Source organism: Gorilla gorilla, chromosome 13, assembly GCF_029281585.2.
Source record: "Gorilla gorilla gorilla isolate KB3781 chromosome 13, NHGRI_mGorGor1-v2.1_pri, whole genome shotgun sequence".
Lineage (NCBI taxonomy): Eukaryota > Metazoa > Chordata > Mammalia > Primates > Hominidae > Gorilla > Gorilla gorilla.
The window spans coordinates 130425092-130446580 of record NC_073237.2 but is presented as its reverse complement, the minus strand read 5'-3'; the positions used below and the strand labels follow the sequence as shown (position 1 = coordinate 130446580).

Genomic DNA, 21489 nt, shown 5'->3' with positions numbered 1-21489 from the left:
CTCCAGCCTGGGCACCATTGAGCACTGAGTTAACCAGACTCTGTCTGCAATCCCGGCACCTCGGGAGGCCGAGGCTGGCTGATCACTCGCGGTTAGGAGCTGGAGACCAGCCCAGCCAACACAGCGAAACCCCGTCTCCACCAAAAAAATACGAAAACCAGTCAGGCGGGGCGGTGCGCGCCTGCAATCGCAGGCACTCGGCAGGCTGAGGCAGGAGAATCAGGCAGGGAGGTTGCAGTGAGCTGAGATGGCAGCAGTACCGTCCAGCTTCGGCTCGGCATCAGAGGGAGACCGTGGAAAGAGGGGAGAGGGAGAGGGAGAGGGAGAGGGAGAGGGAGAGGGAGAGGGAGAGGGAGAGGGAGAGGGAGAGGGAGAGGGAGAGGGAGAGGGAGAGGGAGAGGGAGAGGGAGAGGGAGAGGGAGAGGGAGAGGGAGAGGGAGAGGGAGAGGGAGAGGGAGAGGGAGAGGGAGAGGGAGAGGGAGAGGGAGAGGGAGAGGGAGAGCGAGAGCAGGATTGGTTTCTTATGAGACCTGTCTCCCTGGCTTGTAGACAGCCATCTTCTCCGTATGTCTTCACCTCTGTACTGTCTGTGTCTAGATATTTTTCTTCTTATAAGGACACATGTCATATTAGATTAGGGCCCACCTTAATGATCTTATTTTAACTTAATGACTTCTTTAGAGACACTATCTCCAAATACAGTCACATTCTGAGGTACTGAGGGTTAAGACTTCAACATATAAATTTTGGGGGCTGGCCAGGCACAGTGGCTTATGCCTGTAATCCCAGCACTTTGGGAGGCTGAGGCGGGTGGATCACTTGAGGTCAGGAGTTCAAGACGAGCCTGGCCAACATGGTGAAACCCCGTCTCTACTAAAAATACAAAAAGTAATCAGTTGTGTTGACTCATGTGTATAGTCCCAGATACTCAGGGGGCTGAGGCAGAAGAATTGTTGGGACGCAAGAGGCAGAGGTTGCAGTGAGACGAGATGTGCCACTGTACTCCAGCCTGGGTGACAAAGCAAGCATCTCAGAAAAACAAAAACAAAAACAAAACAAAACAAAACAACAACAACAAGAAGAAAGTGGGGTGCTGGCTACGTGCAGTGGCTCTTGCTTGTAATCCCAGTACATTCAGAGGCCAAGGTAGGTGGATTGCTTGATCCTAGGAGTTGGAGACCATTCTGGGTAACATGGCAAAACCCATCTCCACAAAAAATACACACACAAAAATTAGCCAGGCATGGTGGTACGCACCTGTAGTCCCAGCTACTTGGGAGACTGAGGTGGGAGGATCACTTGAGCCTAGAAGGCAGAGGTTTCAGTGAGCCAAGATCCCTCCAGTCTGGGCAACAAAGGCTCTATCTGGAAAAAAAAAAAAAGAAAAAAGAAAAGAAAGGAAAAGAAGAGAAAATGGAGTGTTAAAGTCTCCAACTATTATTGTTGGACTAATGTCTCTCACTTCAATTCTGTTAGTTTTTGCTCATATGTGTTGCAGCTTTGTTGTTATGTGCATGGATGTTTATAATTGTTATATATTTTTAATTTATGGAGTATTTTAGTATTACATAATGTCTTTGTTTCTTATAAACATTTTTGTCTTAAACCATATTTTGTCTGATATGAGTATAGCCAGGCCAGCTCTCTTTTAGTTACTGTTTACATAAAATATCTTTTTTCGTACTTTTACTTTTAACCTATTTTATTTTTTGACTGTAAAGTGAATATCTTATATATAGACAGCATATAGTTAGATCCTGGTTTTTAAAAAAAAATCCATTCTGTCAGTCTCTGCCTTTTACTTGGAGAATTTAATTCATTTAGATTTAATATAATTATTTATGCAGAAGTATTTACTTCTGTTATTTTTCTATTTGTTTTCTAAATATCCCTTTTTTTAACACTCAAAATTGATTTATTTAAAGGTTTCACAATAGCTATGTCCAGGCAATTAGGCTTATGGGAAGTAAAATTAAAAGAGGATACTTTTTTCCCAGGAGGATTTCTTTAAAACCAAGCACATTGCTAAATAGCAACATCATACTTGGTAAACAATAATTGGCAACAAAATAAGTTTAATATTCTACCCAAACCAGTCCCAGATACTGTTTAATAACCAAGATACAAACTAATTTTGTTGTAAGAAGCCTAGACCAATTTTATCAAACAAGTCCTTGGTTAGACATCCGGTTTCATTTAACGTTTTGAAAGTTCATTTGACAGTCAGTCAAGTCCCTCATACAGACCAGTTCCTTGTGTTGCACAAGTGGCTTGAACATACCATGTTCTGTTATGAAGAGACTGAAGACCTAGTTTATCTGTCATTTCACTGACGGCCATATCATTTGGCAAATCCTGTTTGTTTGCAAAAAGCAGTACTGCATCTCTCAAGTCATCTACCAGAAGAATTTTCTGCAGCTCATCTGCTACTTCCTGAATTCTTCCATGATCATTGCTATCTACCACAAAAATAAGACCCTGGGTATTCTGGAAGTAATGCTTCCAGAGAGGCCTAATTCTGTCTTGACCACCAACATCCCGTACTGTGAAACAAGTGTTCTTATACTCTACTGTTTCCACATTAAAACCAGTGGTAGGAATGGTGGTGACTATCTCCCCTAACTTCAGTTTATACAGAATGGTCATCTTGCCAGCAGCATCCAATCCAAATAGCAAAATGTGCATTTACTTCTTGCCAAAGAAGCAGGAGAAGAGGGAGGAGATGGTGAGGCCCATGGTGGTAGTGCCACTTGCAATGAACAGAAGCAGAAGCGGTTTGGGGCAGCCCCCTGCTTTCTCCTTACGTGCTCCCAGGCAAACTGAACAAGAGAGAAGAGAAAGAGCGGAGGAAGAAAGAGGGAGGCAGGAACACCTCACTGGCCGCTGTGCTAATGAAGCTCCAGGACACGAATTCTCGGGGAGAGGACCTTCTGGGCCACTGGCAAGGCAGCTCCAGCTCTAGCCTTTAGGCTTTGGCTGCATCATGTCATGCGGCAGCTGCAGCAACTCCCAAGTGTCTTAACTTTTTTTATGCCTCTGTTCCTCCACTACTTCTTTTTTTTTTTTTTTTTTTTGAGACAGGGGGTCTCACTCTGTCGCCCACGCAGGAGTGCAGTGGCATGACCTCCGCTCACTGCAACCTCTGCCTCCCTGGTTCAAGTGATTCTCCTGCCTCAGCCTCCCAAGTTAGGAGGGATTACAGGTGCCCGCCACTACGCCTGGCTAATTTTTGTACTTTTAGTAGAGACAGGGTTTCACCATGTTGGCCAGGCTGGTCTCGAACTTCTAACCTCAGGTGATCCTCCCACCTCAGCCTCCCGAAGTGCTGGGATTACAGGCATGAACCACCACACCTGCCCCCTCCACTGCTTCTTTTGCGTTGGATACTTGGAGGTGTACCATTTTGATTTCCTTCTCTTTTAATATATATTTTGTTTTTTTTTAAATTATTTGCCCTAGGGATTACAATTAACATCTTAATTCATAACAGAATTCTGATTAATTTTAACAGTATCCAAAAACTTTGCTCATATATTGGCTCATCCCCCATCTTGTTCTGATTAAAAATTACATATATATATATACATTGTGTGTGCATTGACATATATTTACAATTATGTAGTTATTTTTTAAATCATTTGAAAGGGAAAGAAGAGTTACTAACCAAAAATGTATTATTAATGGTGACTTTTAAATTTGCATATGTAATTACCTTTACTGGTGTTCTTTATCTCTTTTTTTTTTTTTTCTTTTTTGAGGCGGAGTCTCACTTTGTCGCCCAGGCCGGAATGCAGTGTTGCGATCTCGGCTCACTACAACCTCCACCTCCTGGCTTCAACAATTATCCTGCCTCAGCCTCCTGAGTAGCTGGGATTACAGGTGCACACCACTATGCCCAGCCAATTTTTGTATTTTTAGTAGAGACGGAGTTTCACCATGTTGGCCAGGCTGATCTCTAACTCCTGACCTTGTGATCTGCCCACCTTGGCCTCCCAAAGTGCTGGGATTACAGGCATGAGCCACTGCACCCATCCTATTCTTTATCTCTTTACATGGATTCAAGTTACTGTTCAGTGTTCATTTATTCCAGCCTGACTGACTCCCTTTTGCATTTCTTAAATAGCAGGTCTACTAGAAGTAAACATCTTGGTTTTTGTTTATCTGGGAATGTCTTAATTTCTCCTTTTTTCTTGAGAAATAGTTTTGCAAGATATACAATTTTGGGTTGACAAGTTTTTTTGTTTCTTTTAGCACTTTGCGTATATCATCCCACTACCTTTTGGCCTTTGTGATTTCAGATGAGAAGTCCACTGTTAACTGTATTGAGGATCCCTTGTACATGAGTTGCTTCTCTCCCTACTTTCAGGATTTTCTTGTCTTTTTTTTTTTTTTTTTTTTTTTTTGAGACACAGTCTTATTCTGTTGCCCAGGCTGCTGGAGTGCAGCGGTGCAATCTTGGCTCACTGCAACGTCTGCCTCCTGGGTTCAAGCAATTCTCCTGCCTCAGTCTCCTGAGTAGCTGGGACTACAGGCACCCGCCACCACACCTGGCTAATTTTTGTATTTTTAGTAGAGACAGGGTTTCACCATACTGGTCAGGCTGATCTCAAAATCCTGACCTCAGGTGATCCACCCGCCTCAGCCTCCCAAAGTCCTGGGATTACAAGTGTGAGCCACCATGCCCAGCCTTCTTCTTATCTTTCAACTGTTTGATGATAATGTAGCTTGGTATGGATCTATTTGAGTTTATCTCACCTTGAAAAAACTTTTTTGAGTTTCTTGGATATGTAGATTCATATCTTTCACCAAAAATTTGGGAAATTTTTGGCCATTATTCACTGAAATAATCTTTCCTCTTTACTGTCTCTTTTTCTTCTGTGACTCCCATTGTACATATATTGGTATGCTTGATAGTGTCCCACAGTTTTAAGGCTTTGTTACTTTTTTTCTTTATTCTTTTTTCCTTTCTGTTCCTCCAATTGCGTAATTTCAATTGACTTATCTTTACGTTTGCTGATTATTTTTTCTGTCTTCTCAAATATGCTATGAAATTTCTCTAGTGAATTTTTTTTTTTTTTTTTTTAGTATTTGTTGATCATTCTTGGGTGTTTCTCGGAGCGGGGGATTTGGCAAGGTCATAGGACAATAGTGGAGGGAAGGTCAGCAGATAAACATGTGAACAAAGGTCTCTGGTTTTCCTAGGCAGAGGGCCCTGCCACCTTCCGCAGTGTTTGTGTCCCTGGGTACTTGAGATTAGGGAGTGGTGATGACTCTTAAGGAGCATGCTGCCTTCAAGCATCTGTTTAACAAAGCACACCTTGCACTGCCCTTAATCCATTTAACCCTTAGTGGACACAGCACATGTTTCAGAGAGCACGGGGTTGGGGGCAAGGTTATAGATTAACAGCATCCCAAGGCAGAAGAATTTTTCTTAGTACAGAACAAAATGGAGTCTCCTATGTCTACTTCTTTCTACACAGACACAGTAACAATCTGATCTCTCTTTCTTTTCCCCACATTTCCCCCTTTTCTATTCGACGAAACCGCCATTGTCATCATGGCCCGTTCTCAATGAGCTGTTCAGTACACCTCCCAGATGGGGTGGCGGCCGGGCAGAGGGGCTCCTCACTTCCCAGATGAGGCGGCTGGGCAGAGGCGCCCCCCACCTCCCAGACAGGGCGGCGGCCGGACGGGGGCTGTCCCCCACCTCCCAGACAGGGCGGCTGCCGGGCCAAGACACTCCTCATTTCCCAGACGGGGCAGCTGCTGGGCAGAGGGGCTCCTCACTTCTCAGACGGGGTGACCAGTCAGAGACACTCCTCACCTCCCAGACGGGGTGGCGGCGGGGCAGAGGCGCTCTTCACATCCCAGACGGGGCAGCGGGGCAGAGACGCTCCCCACATCCCAGACAATGGGTGGCCGGGCAGAGACGCTCCTCACTTCCTAGACGGGACGGCGGCTGGGAAGAGGCGCTCCTCACTTCCTAGATGGGATGGCGGCCGGGCAGAGACGCTCCTCGCTTTCCAGACTGGGCAGCCAGGCAGAGGGGCTCCTCACGTCCCAGATGATGGGCGGCCAGGCAGAGACGCTCCTCACTTCCCAGATCGGGTGGCGGCCGGGCAGAGGCTGCAATCTTGGCACTTTGGGAGGCCAAGGCAGGCGGCTGGGAGGTGGAGGTTGTAGCGAGCCGAGATCACGCCACTGCACTCCAGCCTGGGCAACATTGAGCACTGAGTGAACCAGACTCCGTCTGCAATCCCGGCACCTCGGGAGGCCGAGGCTGGCGGGTCACTCGCGGTTAGGAGCTGGAGACCAGCCCGGCCAACACAGCGAAACCCCGTCTCCACCAAAAAAATACGAAAACCAGTCAGGCGTGGCGGCGCGTGCCTGCGATTGCAAGCTGAGGCAGGAGAATCAGGCAGGGAGGTTGCAGTGAGCCGAGATGACAGCAGTACAGTCCAGCTTCGGCTCGGTATCAGAGGGAGACCATGGAAAGAGAGGGAGAGGGAGACCATGGGGAGAGGGAGAGGGAGAGGGAGAGCGTTTTTAATCCTTTTAAACACACTTATTTTATTGTCTTGGGGCTCCTTCTCTGTGGCTGGGGATATGAGGAGGGAACACAGAGAGGGCCATGGTGTCCCAGGACAGCAATGCAGAAAGCCTTCCTGTGGATGGCAAAGCCAAGACGGGCTGGCACATCATCTCGTAAACCATCAGCTTCAGGAATGCCAAGGACACCTACAAATTAAGCAAGGATCCCAAGAGATTTATAGGACCTTCCAGGCCAGCTCTGTCTCCATTACATCATGATGACTGATTTTTAAAACCAAACTCAATTTTGATTACCTAGTAATACCTATCTGCCACAGAAAAGTGGAAAAAAACCAATGATCAAAAAGAAAAATAAAATTACCCACGATATTTATTACCCATATATAGCTGCCATGACCACATCAGCCCATCCCCCTGGCTCCCTTTCCTGCCTGCCTTTTCTCCCTAGCACTGAACACCATCAGGCACACCGTATGTTTTAGTAATTTATGATTGTCTGTCTGTCCCTAGGAGGGGGTCAGCTCCACAACAGCTAAGGCTTTGTCTTGTTCACTGTTGAATCTGCAGTGTCAGGAGGGGAGAGCATAGAAACTCCATCAATACCTCTGGAGTGAACGAACGAATGAATGTTCTAGCTACGAGAGAGTATTCCTACCTCATTTATCCTCACGCCAATCCTATGAGGTAAGTGGTTTTTTTTTTGTTTTTTTTTTTTTTGAGACCGAGTTTTGCTCTTGTTGCCCAGGCTGGAGGGCAATGGTGCAACCTCGGCTCACTGCAAACTCCGCCTCCCAGGTTCGAGCAATTCTCCTGCCTCAGCCTCCGGGGTAGCTGGGATTACACGCATGAGATACCATGCCCGGCTAATTTTCTATTTTTAGTAGAGACAGGGTTTCTCCAGGTTGTCAGGCTGGTCTCAAACTCCCGACCTCAGGTGATCCACCCACCTCGGCCTCCCAAAGTGCTGGGATTACAGGCATGACCCACCGCGCCCGGCCTGTTTTTTTGTTTTGTTTTGTTTTTTGTTTTCTGAGACGTAGTCTTGCTCTGTCACCCAGGTTGGAGTGCAGTGGCGTGATCTTAGCTCACTGCAACCTCCACCTCCTGGGTTCAAGCAATTCTCCTGACTCAGCCCCCCGAGTAACTGGGATTACAGGTGCACACCACCATGTCTGGCTAACTTTTGTATTTTTAGTAGAGATGGGGTTTCACCATGTTGGCTAGGCTGGTCTCGAATTCCTGACCTTGTGGTCTGTCTGCCTCAGCCTCCCAAAGAGCTGGGATTACAGGCGTGAGCCACTGCGCCCAGCAGAGTAAGTATTTATTGTACCCATCTTACAGATGTGAAGACTAAGACTCAGTGGGGGTCACCTCTTCTGTCCTTTTTTTTTTTTTCAGACAGGGGTCTCACTCTGCCGCCCACATGTTGGAGTGCAGTGGCGCAAATACAGTTCCCTGCAGCCTCAACCTCCTTGGGCTCCAGCGACTCTCCTGCCTCAGCCTCCTGTGTAGCTGGGACCACAGGTTGTGCACCACCACACCCAGCTAAATTTTTGATTTTTCGTAGATACTGGCACTCACTTTGTTGCCCAGATTGGCCTCCAACTACTGGGCTCAAGCGATCCCCCACCTCAGCCTCCCAAACTGTGGGACTGCAGGTGTGAGCCCCTGAGCCCGGCCCACCTGTCTTCTTGTCCTGCCTGCCTCCTTTTGACTGTCTTTCTGCAACCACATTTATGCAGCTGCAGCACAGCTCTCTCTCCCTGTTCACCGGGGCTCCCAGGTTATACCGGAGACCTTTCCACTCTATGCCTTTAAGGACTTTGCTATGATTTTTGTGCAAACAATTTTCCATGTTGGGGACAGGAAGAACAGGAAAGTGAGAAGACTCAACTCCAAGTTCCCTCCTTTCCATGGGGCTCCCCACCCTTTTCTTTTTATTTTTTTGAGACAGAGTTTCGCTCTTGTTGCCCAGGCTGGAGTGCAATGGCACGATCTTGGCTCACTGCAACCTCTGCCTCCTGGGTTCAAGCAAATCTCCTGCCTCAGCCTCCTGAGTAGCTGGGATTACAGACATGAGCCACCACGCCTGGCTAATTTTGTATTTTTAGTAAAGACAGGGTTTCTCCATGTTGGTCAGGCTGGTCTCGAACTCCCAACCTCAGGTGATCCGCCCACCTTGGCCTCCCAAAGTGCTGGGATTACAGGTATGAGCCACGGTGCCCGGCCTCCCACTCTTTTCTAAGAGAAGTTTAATGAACTTAGATCTGGGCATTTGCTTCCTCAAGTTAATGCCTCACCTTCCCTTACCAAGGTGCAGTCTTCTGGAATATATTTTATAAGTGAAATATGAACCCACATTTGGGTTCATGGCTCAGGCTAGTAATTTAACCTCACTGTACCTCCATTTTCACCTGTAAAGTAGACATAATCATCCCTACGTCATAGAACTGTTCCGGGATTCAGTAAAATGGTGTACATAAGGCTCTTGACTCAGGGCCTGGCATATAGTAGGCACTAAATCATTGTATAATTAAAAACCTCTGCTCCTCCACCCTCCAGAGTTCTCTGTAGCCCAGCCTCTGCTTGGTGGAGACAGAAATTCATTTTCTTAAAAAGTTGTGCTGAGAGCTGGTCAATCCTGGGGAAAGACACATGATAATGAAACTTTCAAGAAACTGATGTATAAACTTCAGTGCCATAAGGTAACTGCTCTGTGCCTTAAGGCAGGATTCCCAACCCCTGGGCCTTGGACTGTTACTGGTCCGTGGCCTGTTAGGAACGGGGCCGCACAGCAGGAGGTGAGCACTTGTGAGCCAGCATTCCCGCCTGAGCTCCGGCTCCTGTCAGATCAGCAGCGGCATCAGATTCTCACAGGAGCGCAAACCGTACTCTGAACTGCGCCTGCGAGGGATCTAGGTTGTGAGCTCCTTATGAGAATCTAATGCCTGATGATCTGAGGCGGAACAGTTTCATGCCAAAACCATTATCCGCCCTCACTCATCCGTGGAAAAATTGTCTTCCATGAAACTGGCCCGTTGCCAAAAAGGCTGGGGACTGCTGCCTTAAGGGGCATTGTGGGTGAAGGAGGAGGAGGAGGAGGCAGCTGAGGCCCTGGCTCCTGTACTGGCTGGGGCCTGGCTCTGGGGCCTCCTTTAGATGTGAGCAGGTGGCTGCTTCACTGGAAGAGCTTGGGCTACACTGAGGTTTACAGATGGAGGCTGGAGGGCAGGACAGAGGTGCAGAAGAGAACATTTATTCATTCAACAGCTATGTATTGAGCACCCACTAGGTGCCAGATACTGTTGAAGGATGTTTAGGGATACCTCATGGACAAAGTGCTCTGCTCTCATGGAGCCGTGAGACAGCCCACAAGGAGGCTCAGGAAGTAAAACGTGAAGGTAGAGAGGTGAGTGATGGCCAAGGAGGCAAAGGCAGCAGCCTGCTCCCGATCACAGCCCCAACCTTTGCACATGCCCCCTTCCCTTCCCAGAGCTGCGGGATCAGGTTCTATTTTTATCCTCCTGTGACAGGGGAGGAAACCTGGGTCGGGGAGATTAAGTGGCTTCACTTGGGAAATTCAGCAGTACCAGAGGTTAAAATTCCAAGAGCCTGAGGCTAGGAAGGCAGAGGATGATGGGCTGCTAGGGGCTGGAGGGGACTGCAGAGCCACCCCAAATCCCTTCTCAATGGCAGCCCTGCTGGCTTTCAGCTGTTTGCCACTGTGGCCCCTAAACTAGTCTTCAGAGATAGTAGCACAGGGGCTGAGATACTCAAATGAGAGTTTCTGTCCTGTTCCCTTACAGATTCTGCTTCCTAGAGACTTCTCCAGCCTCGGGAAAGTTGGCTCCATGGAGCCATCCGGGCCACTCATGAGTGGGTGAGCAGTGGGAAGGGAAAGAAGGGGACCTTGGTGCTTCCATCAGAGCCAGTGCCCAGGGAGCGCCTGGGTTCCTGCCATATTCCTGGGGGTCATCTTAGGGCAGTGGGAGGCCCATAAGGGTTGGGGGCATTTGGTCAGCAGCCTCAGACACACTGGCTGGTCAGGGCAGCCTGCTGTGTGCATGTACCTGGGTTCCTTGAGGTCAAGACCAGGCGGAAAGGCTTTTTGTTCTAGCCTTGGGAGGAGTGCAGTGGGGTCTGTGTAAGTGGTGAGGTGGCCATCCTGGTGGTCAGAGTGCTCAAGATACCCAAGGAGATGAGATGCAGACAGCAGGAATGGGTTGCAGCCTCCAAGGTGGCTAACACAGAAGCCTGTAGGTTGAGGAACTGCACCGGGGGTGTGGGGACACAACCAGGATGGTAGTTCTAAGGGACCTGCCTGCAGATCCTCACCTCTCATATTCCCCCTCCCCGACCTTCCGGCGCCTGAGGACTGCACTTTGTCCATTTTGCCAACTAGAAAGGCAAGGCTGGAACCTTGTCCTAGAGCCTTGCCCTGGAGTGTGAGAAGGTCCTGGGCTCCCAGCAGAAACAGAGGGACAGGATTGGGAAAGGTATTGGCTTCCCCTGCAAACTCTTCCTAAGACCCCGGGGCTTTGGGTCTCAGCCCTCCTGCAAATTGGCTCTGTGACCTTGGGCAGGACCCTTTGCCTCACTGAGCCTGTTTCCTTACCTGTCAGCCTGGAACAGAACACCTGCCTTCTGGGTGTGCATGGGGATGAATTGTCTCTGTGCTGGCACTCACTTTGTGAATATTGCATAGATGTGTGCATTTCAGGCAGTGGAGCTGCTGCTCAACTTGGAACACACCTGGGGACCCCAGGGGCTTGGGGTGGGTGCAGCCCACACAAGGAAACTCGACCTTGCAGTTGGCAGGTTCAGCAGGCACCAAGGAACCTCGTTTTGTTTTTGACGTTTTTATTGGGGTCTAATGTACACAACGTGTAACCACCTTAAGTTACAGCTGGATTAAAATTGATTTATGTGGCCGGGTGCGTTGGTTCACGCTTGTAATCCCAGCACTTTGGGAGTCCGCGGTGGGCGGATCATCTCACGTCAGGAGTTTGAGAACAGCCCAGTCAACACGGTAAAACCCCATCTCTACTAAAAAACACAAAAATTAGCCGGGCGTGGTGGCGGGTGCCTGTAATCTCAGCTACTCGGGAGGCTGAGCCAGGAGAATGGCTTGAACCCGGGAGGCGGACGTTGCAGTGAGCCGAGATCGAGCCACTCACTACACTACAGCACTCCAGCCTGGGTGACAAGAGCGAAACTAACGTCTCAAAAAAAAAAAAAAACAAACACCAAAAAAACAACCCCCCCCCCCCACAACTTATGTGTAAACCCGAGTTGTCATCACCCAAAACAAGATGCAAAACGTGTCCACGGGCTGAACCTTTCAAGATACAGAAAAAGGGCCAGGGGTGGCCCTCTCCCGGAATCTCAGGCTGGGAACCTGGTATCTAGTTCCTGCCCCTCACTGGGCAGATGGGGAAACCGGGGCTTGGGGCGAGAAGGTCCCCAGGCAGAGCTGGAAACACCCCTAACTCTTCGCCAGCTCTGGGGACTTGGCGCCCTCTCCAGCAACAGCGAACTTGGGCGCCCGCGCCCCAGCAAGTCAGGGGTGGGGCAGATGGTGACACGGAGGGCGCGGCAGAGCGCGGCTCCTCCCCGGGCGGGGCCGACCTGCCCGCGCGCACCGACGCCCCGCCCCCCGCCCCGTGCGCGCGCTCCCGCCAGGCTAATTAGGCGCGCGGTTTGTTTACAAACACGGGCTCCCGGCAGGTGCGCGCCGCCCCGCCCGTGCGCGGCCGGGGTTCGAGGGTAGCTCCCGCGGGCCTCGGGGTGCCCGCACGGGGGCTGCGGTGCTGGCTGCGTTCCCGCTTCTTCCATGCCGTCCTGGGGCACCGGAAAATCCGCCGCCAGGCGCTGTCCCCGACACGGGGTGGGGAGAGCCGTGCGGGCCCGGGCGGGGAACGGCCCACGGGGTCCCAGCGTTGTTGCCCTGCCGGGCGGGCGCCGAACCCCGCCCCCGCGCGCCCCCCGGGCCAGGCCCGCTCTCGGCCAGGTCGGCGGGGCGGGCGGGGGCGCGCGGGGCGGGGCGCGGCGCCGGCGGGGCCGGGACATGTAGTCCGCGCGCCCGCGGCCTCCCCTGGGCGGCCCCGGCGCGGGCCCGGCCGCGGACTACGACTCCCGCCAGGCGCCGCGGCGCAGCGCATGAGCCCTGCTCGGCTCCGGCGCGTCTATTATGCTGCCGGGGCCGGCGAGCCAAAGAGGAGCCGGCCGCGCGGGCCGGGAGGGGACGGCCGCCGGAGCCGCGAGGCCAAGTACGCCTTTCTCTTGCTTCCTTGCGCGCGCGGGGCGGCGGGCGGCGCGGGCGGCGGCGGGCCGGGCTGGGCCGGGGAGCGCGGCCCCGAGCGCCCCGCGCAGTCTGCCGGCGCGTCCGGGTGAACCGGGCGCCCGGGGCCGCCGCCGCCGCCGCCGCCGCCTTTGTGCGCGGCCACGATGCAACAAAGCGCGGCGGCCGCCCGGGGTCGCGGCGGCGGTAGCGGCGGCGGTGGCGCGGGCTCCGCTCCCCTCCTCCCGCTCCCGCTTGGCCGCCTCCGTCCCGGACTCGGGGCGTCGCTGCGGCCGGGGCGCGCAGCCCGGAGTTGGCGCGGCCCGGCGCCCCGAGCCAGCCCGGCCTCCGCGCGCCCTCCCTCACGGAAGGGATTTTTTTCCCCCTTTCCTCCGCCCGCCATCTTTCGAAGGGGGAACCCAGGGAGGACGCGGAGGGGGAAGGTGCGCGCGGCCGCCCCGGCCTGTGGCCGTGCGCTCCGCGGGGCCACTTTCCCCGCGCCTGTCCCGCCGGCCTCGCTCCCGAGCCGTTGCTGGGGCCCGCGCCTGGGGACCGTCGCCGCGCGCCGCGGCCGGGGCGGGGGGCAAGGCCGGGCTCGGCCCTGGGCTCTGCGCGGCCTCCTCCCAGAGTTACGGGCCCGGAGCTGACTTTGAGCCCCCCTGAGTTGCCGGATTATTGCACCTAAACCAGGGGGAGACCCAGTTCCCGTTTTGAAATCAGCCTGAAAATCGCTTAATCCGGGCGAGGGCGAGTTGGAGCGGGAGGGACGGGGGTGCTTCCCCTCCTTCCCACTTTTGGGAGGCGCCGGAGTGACAACGTGATACAAGCCCATCCGGGGAGAAATGCGCACCCCGAACCGTGTACACCCACATGGCCCTGGTGGGCTCTCTGTGAATAAAGCTGGGGCGTGCGGGAAGTCTTATTCCACCGGTTGCTCGTTCGGGGGCAGGGCCGGGATGGGGGCTTCGCGCGGCCTCCTTTCCCTGGAGGGCGAGAACTCGGCCCGCCGAGACCCACCGGGGGCAGGGACCCGGCGTCCATCGTGTGGGTTCCTCCGTTCGACCCAATCCTTGAGTGGTTGCGATCCTTAATTTTGGTTGAAAGCTTTCTGCTCAGAAATAGATACTGGGATTTCTCCCCCTTACATTAAACTTGGTCATTGTCTGCAAAAGTTAACCAGGAGGGGAGACTGTAGTGCATTGGTGGGCAGAGTAATTGGGCTGGAACTGCAAGAGGCAGCTTCGTGTGTCCCGTCCTCCCCCGCCCTACCCTGTGACACGAAGGAACAGAAGAGGAAAAGAGTTTTCTTTTTACCCTGCTCTTTTGTAGGCTTTTCCCCTTACTCTTTTCTTTAAAATGGAGGGGTTTTTTTTCCTGGGTCCAGGTAGTAGCCCTGGGGAGATCCTGGAATCTATGCAAAGTTGTATGGCATTTTTCTGGGGAAAGTAGTTTGTTAACTGGCTTCCAACGGGGTCTAAGGAAGGTCTGAACCCCTGCAAGGGGCTGGCCTCGGGGGTTAGGGAGCCCTCCCTCCGGGTTCTTCCCTGGCAGCCCTGATGCAGCCTCTCATTTGCAAATAAAGGTCTGTGTTTGCCGTTTTCTCTGTTGAGGACTTGATGGGTGCTGGTGGTTACTGATCATGAAAGATAAGGCACACGCTGTAACAGGACGGGCTGCAGGCGAGCGAGGGGCATTTCTTTCTGACCTTCCCAGTAGCCTCAGAGGCCCAGTGCCTCAGCGGGGCACCGGGTGCCTGGAAAGACTGTGGGAGCAGCTCCAGCCTGAGCCCTGCCGTTGGGACATCCGGGGAGGAGGGATTTCAAAAGCTTTCTCCGAGTGGGCAGTCACTCCATTTTTATTTTTGTTTTGTTTTTAGAAAGTAGAGTAATTACTTTCCTTTGACAACAGCTCGCGCCTGCTTCAGGAGTGAGCTTTGAATGAAGGACGGGACTTGCAAACACTGCCTGCCCTACACTCCGAAGTAGTCATACCCAGAAAGTGAAAGTGGGGGTGTGCAGAGCGAAGCAGCCAGGCCTGCTGCAGCCGGTGCTACCTTCCTCTGCCCTCTTCCTCCAGGCTCTGGAGATGCCAGCCGCGGGAGCCCTGTGCACCAGGCGGCAGTGATGGCCTTGTGCGATTCCTGGTGCCACCAGGAAGTGCCACCACTTTCCCTGAGGCATGGTGGCTCAGTTTCCCAAGTGGGGTGATTGGCACAAAACCAACAGCTATGCCTAGTTGTCGATGGGAAGAGCCATGTTTTGCTGTGGATACACACAGTACCGGGGCGGGGTATGGGGAACCGGGGCCTACCCTTCCCAGCGTTGCTGCCTGGGAGGTGGGGGCATGCCTGAAGTCGTGCTTCGGGTCTCTTGGTTTTCAAAGCAGTTAACGCAGTTGGTCAGAGGATCCTCCTCTTGCTTCCTTGACCGGTCATCAAAGTATAACTGACCTGACGGGGTTCCTGTCCTAGGCAGGTTCCTTTTTTTTTTTCCTTGAGATGGAGTCTCGCATTGTTGCCCAGGCTGGAGTGCAGTGGTGCGATCTCAGCCCACTGTAACCTCCACCTCCCGGGTTCTAGCAATTCTTCTGCTTCAGCCTCCCAAGTAGCTGGGATTACAGGCGTCCGCCACCACGCCCAGCTAATTTTTTGTATTTTTAGTAGAGACGGGGTTTCACTGTGTTGGACAGGCTGGTCTCGAACTCCTCACCTCGTGATCCACCTGCCTTGGCCTCCCAAAGTGCTGGGATTACAGGCATGAGCCACCGTGCCTAGCCGGCAGGTCCCTTCTATCACGAAGCCAGTATCTGGTTGAAGCTAGAAGGTAACTGGATGAATCAAGGTAGAATGCAAGGCTTCTTGCCGTAAAAGGTTTTGGAACTTGCGGGTCTGCCTTGGGCCTTCCCGACCCCTGTGGCTCCGCCCCCTTGTTGGAGCAGAAGAGATGCACAGGTAGCAAAGCATGATGGGGTGCCAGGTGCATTTGGGTCAGCGTTTGCCAAGAATGGCCTTGCTCCTGTGTTTTTGTTGGTACTGCCACCTTGTAGAGGTGCCCAGCTGGTGGCGGAGCATAGGGCTTTCTTTGCCTATTCTCCTTCCTGTGAAATCATGGGCACAGACATCATGGGCCCCTGTGCCCGGGCCTCCCTGCTCTGGTTCCTGGGCTCCTGCCATCTGAGAGGCTTGAAGGCTTGCTTATTTGTTTGTTTGTTTGTATTTTTAGTAGAGATGACGTTTCACCATGTCGGCCAGGCTGGTCTCAAACTTCTGGCCGTGAGTGACCCACCCGTCTCTGCCTCCTGAAGTGCTGGGATTACAAGCGTGAGCCACCATGCTCGGCCAAGATACTTGAGAGCTCATTTATTTATTTACTTATTTTGAGACAGAGTATCACTCTGTTGCCCAGGCTGGTGTGTAATGGCGTGATTTCCCTTCACTGCAACCTCCACCTCCTGGGTTCAAGCAATTCTCCCTGGCTCAGCCTGCCAAGTAGCTGGGATTACAGGTGCCTGCCACCATGCCTGGCTATTTTTTTATTTTTTTATTTTTCAGTAAAGATGGGGTTTCGCCATGTTGGCCGGGCTGGTCTTGAACTCCTGACCTCAGGTGATCCACCCATCTCAGCCTCCCAAAGTGCTGAGATTACAGGTGTGAGCCACCATGCCTGACCGAGAGCTCTTTTAAAGAGAAAGTGTCACTTTGGGCCATTCACCTGTTGGTGGTTTAAATTGTAAGTCTTCTGGCCACTCCTGATTGAGCTCGCAGTGGAGACAGGACCTGTGCGTGTGGCTGGAGGCTCGGACCCTGTCGTGTCCGTGCTGTTGGCTGTCTGCGTCTCGCACCAGTCTGTGGCTGTTCCCTGAGAGTCAGTTCGCAGGCTGCCTCCTCACGGGGCCTTCGGAGCCTGGTGTTGGGAAGATGGGGCGTGGAACATGCCCCCGCCCCCCTCCTTGCCGCAGGCCCCCAAGGTACTGAGTTCGTCAGAAGTTAACCCGGTATTGTGGGAGACAACTTTTCCAGCCACTTGGAAAAGTGTCCCGCTGAGGGTGCAGTGATGTTCAGGAGTCGCCGGCTGGATCTTTCTGAGTGTGGCTTGATAACCAGCTGCAGCATTTTGCAAAGCACCCAGTGGACTCGGGTGTGATCTGCAGAGGCGGCTGCTGGCCAGGCCTGGAGTCTGGGGCAGAGGGAGTGCCCTCAGTGCACCTGTGAGGACCTGGGACTAAGAGTCGGTACCTGGGAGCTGTGGGACTCTGGGGCGGGACGGCCTTAGCCTCCGTGTGAGCACTGACCGAGATGAGGCACAGATGCATCTGTGTGAGGTGCCCGGCCCCTGCAGGAGTGCTGAGTGTTGTAGCTATAACCTGTCATGTGGCAGAAGGAAGAATCTACTATAAGCGGCTGAGAGGATGCCCTCCCTGTGCCATGCATCCCTGGAGCCTTGGCCTGACAATCCCACAAGGAGCAAAATGTGCAAAGGGGCAGCTGTGTGAGCCTGTGGGTCCAGGGTGCCACCCGCCCCCATCTGCCCACACCACAGGACAGAGCCCTGGGTATGCTGACCAGGCCCTCGCTGGTGCCAGGGGCTGGGTAGGAGGCAAGGGTCAAGCATGGTGGCTCTGTGGGCTGTGGACTCACAGACAGATGTGCTGCATGCCCGGGCTTTGCTCTTAGCTCTGCCTCCGGTCTGTCCCGGCAACAGGCCTGGGGGCGTCCTGCAGTCCTCGGCATTTGTGGTTGGGGGTGAGCAGAGAACATAGACGAAATAACCAAGGGGATGGTCTGAGAGCTGCGGCCCTGCTGGCCCCTTGTCCTGGCTTGGCATGGCTGAGTGGGACAGCAGTGAGGCCAGGCCTGTCTCCTGGGGCCGGGGTGTTTTGTGAGTTTGGTTCTTGTCAGGCCGGCTGAGAGGAGACGGAGCAGACAGTTGGATGCTAGGTGGGCCTGCCGCAGCTTTGTTTTAGGAAGTGCGGAGCACCAGGGCCTGACCCTGAGGCTGTGTCCCTCTAAGAGCACGGTGTCTTCTTCCCTCTAAAGGGCCAGGTGCTGTCCTCACTCACTGCCCCTCTGAAGAGAGTCCCCTGCCTGAGTCGTGGCTCTCCTGCCCTTCCCAGACCCGTGGGAGACCCTGACTATGTGGCGGTGGCCTGGGGTTGGGAGGGCCCGACCAGTGTCTGTGGGGCCAACTTCCTCGTTCCCAGCGTGTACGGAGGGTCGGGCCTCCTCACGCGCCTCGTGAGGGTCCCACGGGGGTAGAGCGTCCTTTGAGTCCTCTCTATTCGAGGAATGGGTAGAGAGGCGGGTGGGGACGGAGCTTGGAAGAGGTGACGGGTTGTGGCCAGAAGGCTGTAGGGGCGTCATGGCAGGAAGGGAAACCTTCAGAGAGGCCGCTCACCCAGGGCCGTGGGGCCATGGAGAAGCACAGGCCCTGGGTTCAGAAAGCAGGAGGCATATGAGGTCTTAGGTCTAGAAGGCACTGGTGGGTGCAGAGTGGGGAGAACTGTGGGGTGCAGGGGACAGTCACGGGAGAGGCATTGCTGGCAGCTGCACCTGCCCAGTGTGTCTGGGGCCATGCCCCAGGACAGCCCCACCAGTCCGCTGAAGCGCCCCGGGACAGGGCTGGGCCTGTAGAGCCGGGCCCTCCAGGCAGCCAGGCAGCTGCAGGAGAGCAGGTGCACTGTGCATGGGGGGCTCAGGGCACTGGGCAGATCCCCCTGGGGAGTAGGCGCCAGGGCTGGCCGTGCCTGCTTGGGTGGGGCCCACGATGCCCAGCTGCCCTCCCCAGGGCTCCTCCAGGGCTACGGGGGGCCCCCAACCCCCGACTTCTCCCCTGGCTCCATAGAAGGAAGCAGTTGGCTCCGTCTGTCACTGAAGGCAGCCCTGCCCTGACAGATCCAGTTTCCCGAGTCCTGGAGGGTGGCCGCTGGTCACCACGTGGGCCGGGGAGGCCCCTCTGGCCGCCTGGGGACAGGTGCTAGGTTGGCCGGGTTAGATGGGGCTGTGGGGGCAGCAGGCTGGGATCCCTTCTCACAGACTCAGCTCCCTCCTGCCACAGCTGATCACAGCACTGCTCCCAGCATTATCCCGAGAATTCTGGGGCTGTGGGGTGTTGGCGGTGAGTCTGGCATGGATGTGCAGCTTTGTTCAAGCTGGCTCTGGCCTTCTCTGCCTGGGCGACGTTGTGCCCCTTCACCTCTGAGCGTCCCCTCCACTTATGGAAGATGGGGCTCATCTGACCCCCACTGATGCAGGACAGAGTCCAGGAGACGGGCTGGAGTGCCCCAGTGGGGGCCATCCAGTCAGGGACACAGGTACAAAGGCCCAGAGCTATGGAAATTCCAGGGCTGGAGACCCATGGGGAATGGGGAGCCCCTGGGAAAGGCCTCCCCTGGCTTCCTCCAGCACCGCCACCGTTGGTTCCAGTGCTCCTGTCTCCTACCCTTTAGCTGGCAGGTCTGGTTGAGCCCCTGCAGAGCTTTGTAGCCCTGCCCCTCCCTGCCACCGCTCCTCCAGACCCATGCTATAGCCGGAATGGCCTTGGTAAGCTGTCCTCCCAACCCTGCCTGTTTGCTGAAAGCTGGGACTCCCCATCCCTGGACCCCAAATAAGGACTTTTTGCTCTGGGGCCAGGCCAGGCTGGAGATGCCCCCATGGTCCAGCCGCTGCCCCTTGGCTGGTTTGCCCCAGGGTGTGGCGTTGGGGGCAGCACCCCTCTGTCCTCCCTCTGTGGAGTGCCTGAAGTCTGGGCTGCTGTGCTGGCCAGCCGGCATGCCTGCTCCTGCCCCTCTGGGTCCCTGCTCCCCAAGAGGGCCGTGGAATGGCAGGAGGGGTCAGGGAGACTGCTACTGGCCTTTCTGGGTGTTTTCTTTGGTGGCAACTGGACAGATTCCCATTCCCTCCCCGTTTGTCCACAGCCCTGAAACAGCCCTGGACTCAGTATCTTTTCTGATGAATTCTGGGCTGGGCCAGCCTAAAGGGGGCTGAATTTCTGCTTTTCATTCAGGTCCTCCTGTGCCCTATGGAGAGGAAGGCAGAGTCCAGGGACCTTGGGAAGGGTTCAGGGGGCCACCCACAGCTTCAGGGCCAGAGGTGGGCCTGCCTGGGGCCACACAGCAAGGGTGAGGATAGGTAGGATTCGGGCCACCTCACCAACATTCCTTCCATGTCCAGCACAGAGCCTCTCCTGGATAGGGCATGAGTGGGACCCAGGAAGGGGGCTAGTCAGTGTTAGGGGAGCCTGGCCACTGCCCTCTCCCCGCTGGCTACTTTGGAAATCTCCATGGCATTCCAGATCGTGTGTGTGTGGTGTGTGTGTGTGTGTGTGTGTGTGTGTCAGGGTCTTGCTCTGACATCCAGGCTGGAGTGCAGCAGTGCGATCACAGCTGACTGCATCCTCAAACTCCCAGGCTCAAGTGATCCTCCCACCTCAGCCTCCTGAATAGCTGGGATTCTAGGTGCACCACCAGGCCTGGCTAATTTTTTTAAATTTTCGTAGAATCAGGGTCTTACTATGTTGCCCAGGCTGGTCTCGAACTCCTGGTTTCAGGGGATTCTCCTGCCCCTCCCAAGGTGCTGGGGTCACAGGCCTGAGCCACTGTGCATGGCCTGGGTCTTTCTTGAGGATTTCACCAGACCCACTCACTGCTGGGTTTTCGCTTGGCGTTCGAGGACTTTTGTGGTTTTTCTGAGTTTCCTCTCTGGGCAGTTTCAGATCCTCTTGTGTCTAAGGCAGGCTGCCTGCTCACTCCGACTTTTACCCGACTGGCAAGGGTGGCCTCTGCCTCTGTCTCTGCTGGGCCCAGCAGGCAGTGCCTGTGGGCTCTCTAGCATGGGCTTTGTGGGCAGCTGAGTGGGAGACCCGGGGAGGTGGACCCCAGGGAGGGTCTCTGAGCCTCCGCCTCCTCCTCTGGGAGACAGAGCTCCATCCCTGTCCTGCAGTGCCCAGGGGAGAGGAGCAGTGGCACATCTGGCTCCCCAGGCCTGTCCCCCGAGGACCCACCGCTTCCCTGCCATGGTCCCAGGGATGGAGTGCGCTTGCTGAGGACGAGGCTGCTGCTGGTGCTGCGACAGGCTGCTAATCGCCAGGCTGCCTTCCTGAGGGGGCCTTGCCCGCACAGCAAAGAGCCCCCTGGAGCAAGGTGGCTGCCAGCAGGCTGTGTGGGAGCCCCTTCACCACAGGAGGGCTGAGCGGTGAAATGAGTTCTTCCTGCACTGTACGTGCTCACAGACCCTTCAGGTTCACATTTTTGCAGACAGGCTTCCAGCCCCTCCAGTGTCCACGGTCCCTGTGGTGTGGGGCCCCCCTGTTCCCCAAGAAAAGGAGCAAAGGTTTACCCCCAGGAGACCACACCCCCTTCTGCTGCACATTCCCGCAGGGCAGCTGCGAGGGGTGAAGGAGGGATTGCGGCACGAAGGTTTTGTGTGTCTCGTGTCTAGACTTTAAGGCACTGGTGTCTCTGGCCCCGCTGCCTTCCTCCAGCCCGAGTCACTCCACCTGCGTCCATCTGCCCCACCCCTGCCCCACTTCCTCACAGGAGTCCCCTCGGCTTATTCCCCATCGCATGAAGGTGGAGCATGGGTGCAAGGCAGAACCCTGGACCCCACAGTTGCTGTGAGGACGCAGGATGCAGAGTGTGTGTTGAGGAACAGGGTGCTGGGG

The 21489-nt window shown here is 54.5% G+C and overlaps 2 protein-coding genes across 3 annotated transcripts in view; one reads left to right on the top strand and one right to left on the bottom strand.

Moving 5' to 3' along the window:
• Window positions 1-1995: 1995 nt before the first annotated feature.
• On the bottom strand, window positions 1996-2685 carry LOC129524725 (ADP-ribosylation factor 4-like). Its single transcript, XM_055351479.2, has one exon. It carries the CDS (start codon window positions 2683-2685, stop codon window positions 2224-2226), a length of 462 nt encoding a protein of 153 aa, XP_055207454.1. The 3' UTR covers window positions 1996-2223.
• A 9966-nt stretch (window positions 2686-12651) lies between these two features.
• BRD3 (bromodomain containing 3) overlaps window positions 12652-21489 on the top strand; it is a 37755-nt gene continuing 28917 nt past the window's right edge. The window contains exon 1 of one of the 2 annotated variants that reach the window (XM_055351477.2): window positions 12652-12821. The gene's annotated coding sequence lies outside the window, so the exon portion shown is untranslated. The remainder of the gene's footprint in view (window positions 12822-21489) is intronic. The other variant, XM_055351478.2, reaches the window with a different exon arrangement.

Bases quoted from the DNA above. Each gene is read 5' to 3' on its own strand.
- LOC129524725 (XM_055351479.2), bottom strand. From the start codon at position 2,685: ATGCACATTTTGCTATTTGGATTGGATGCTGCTGGCAAGATGACCATT.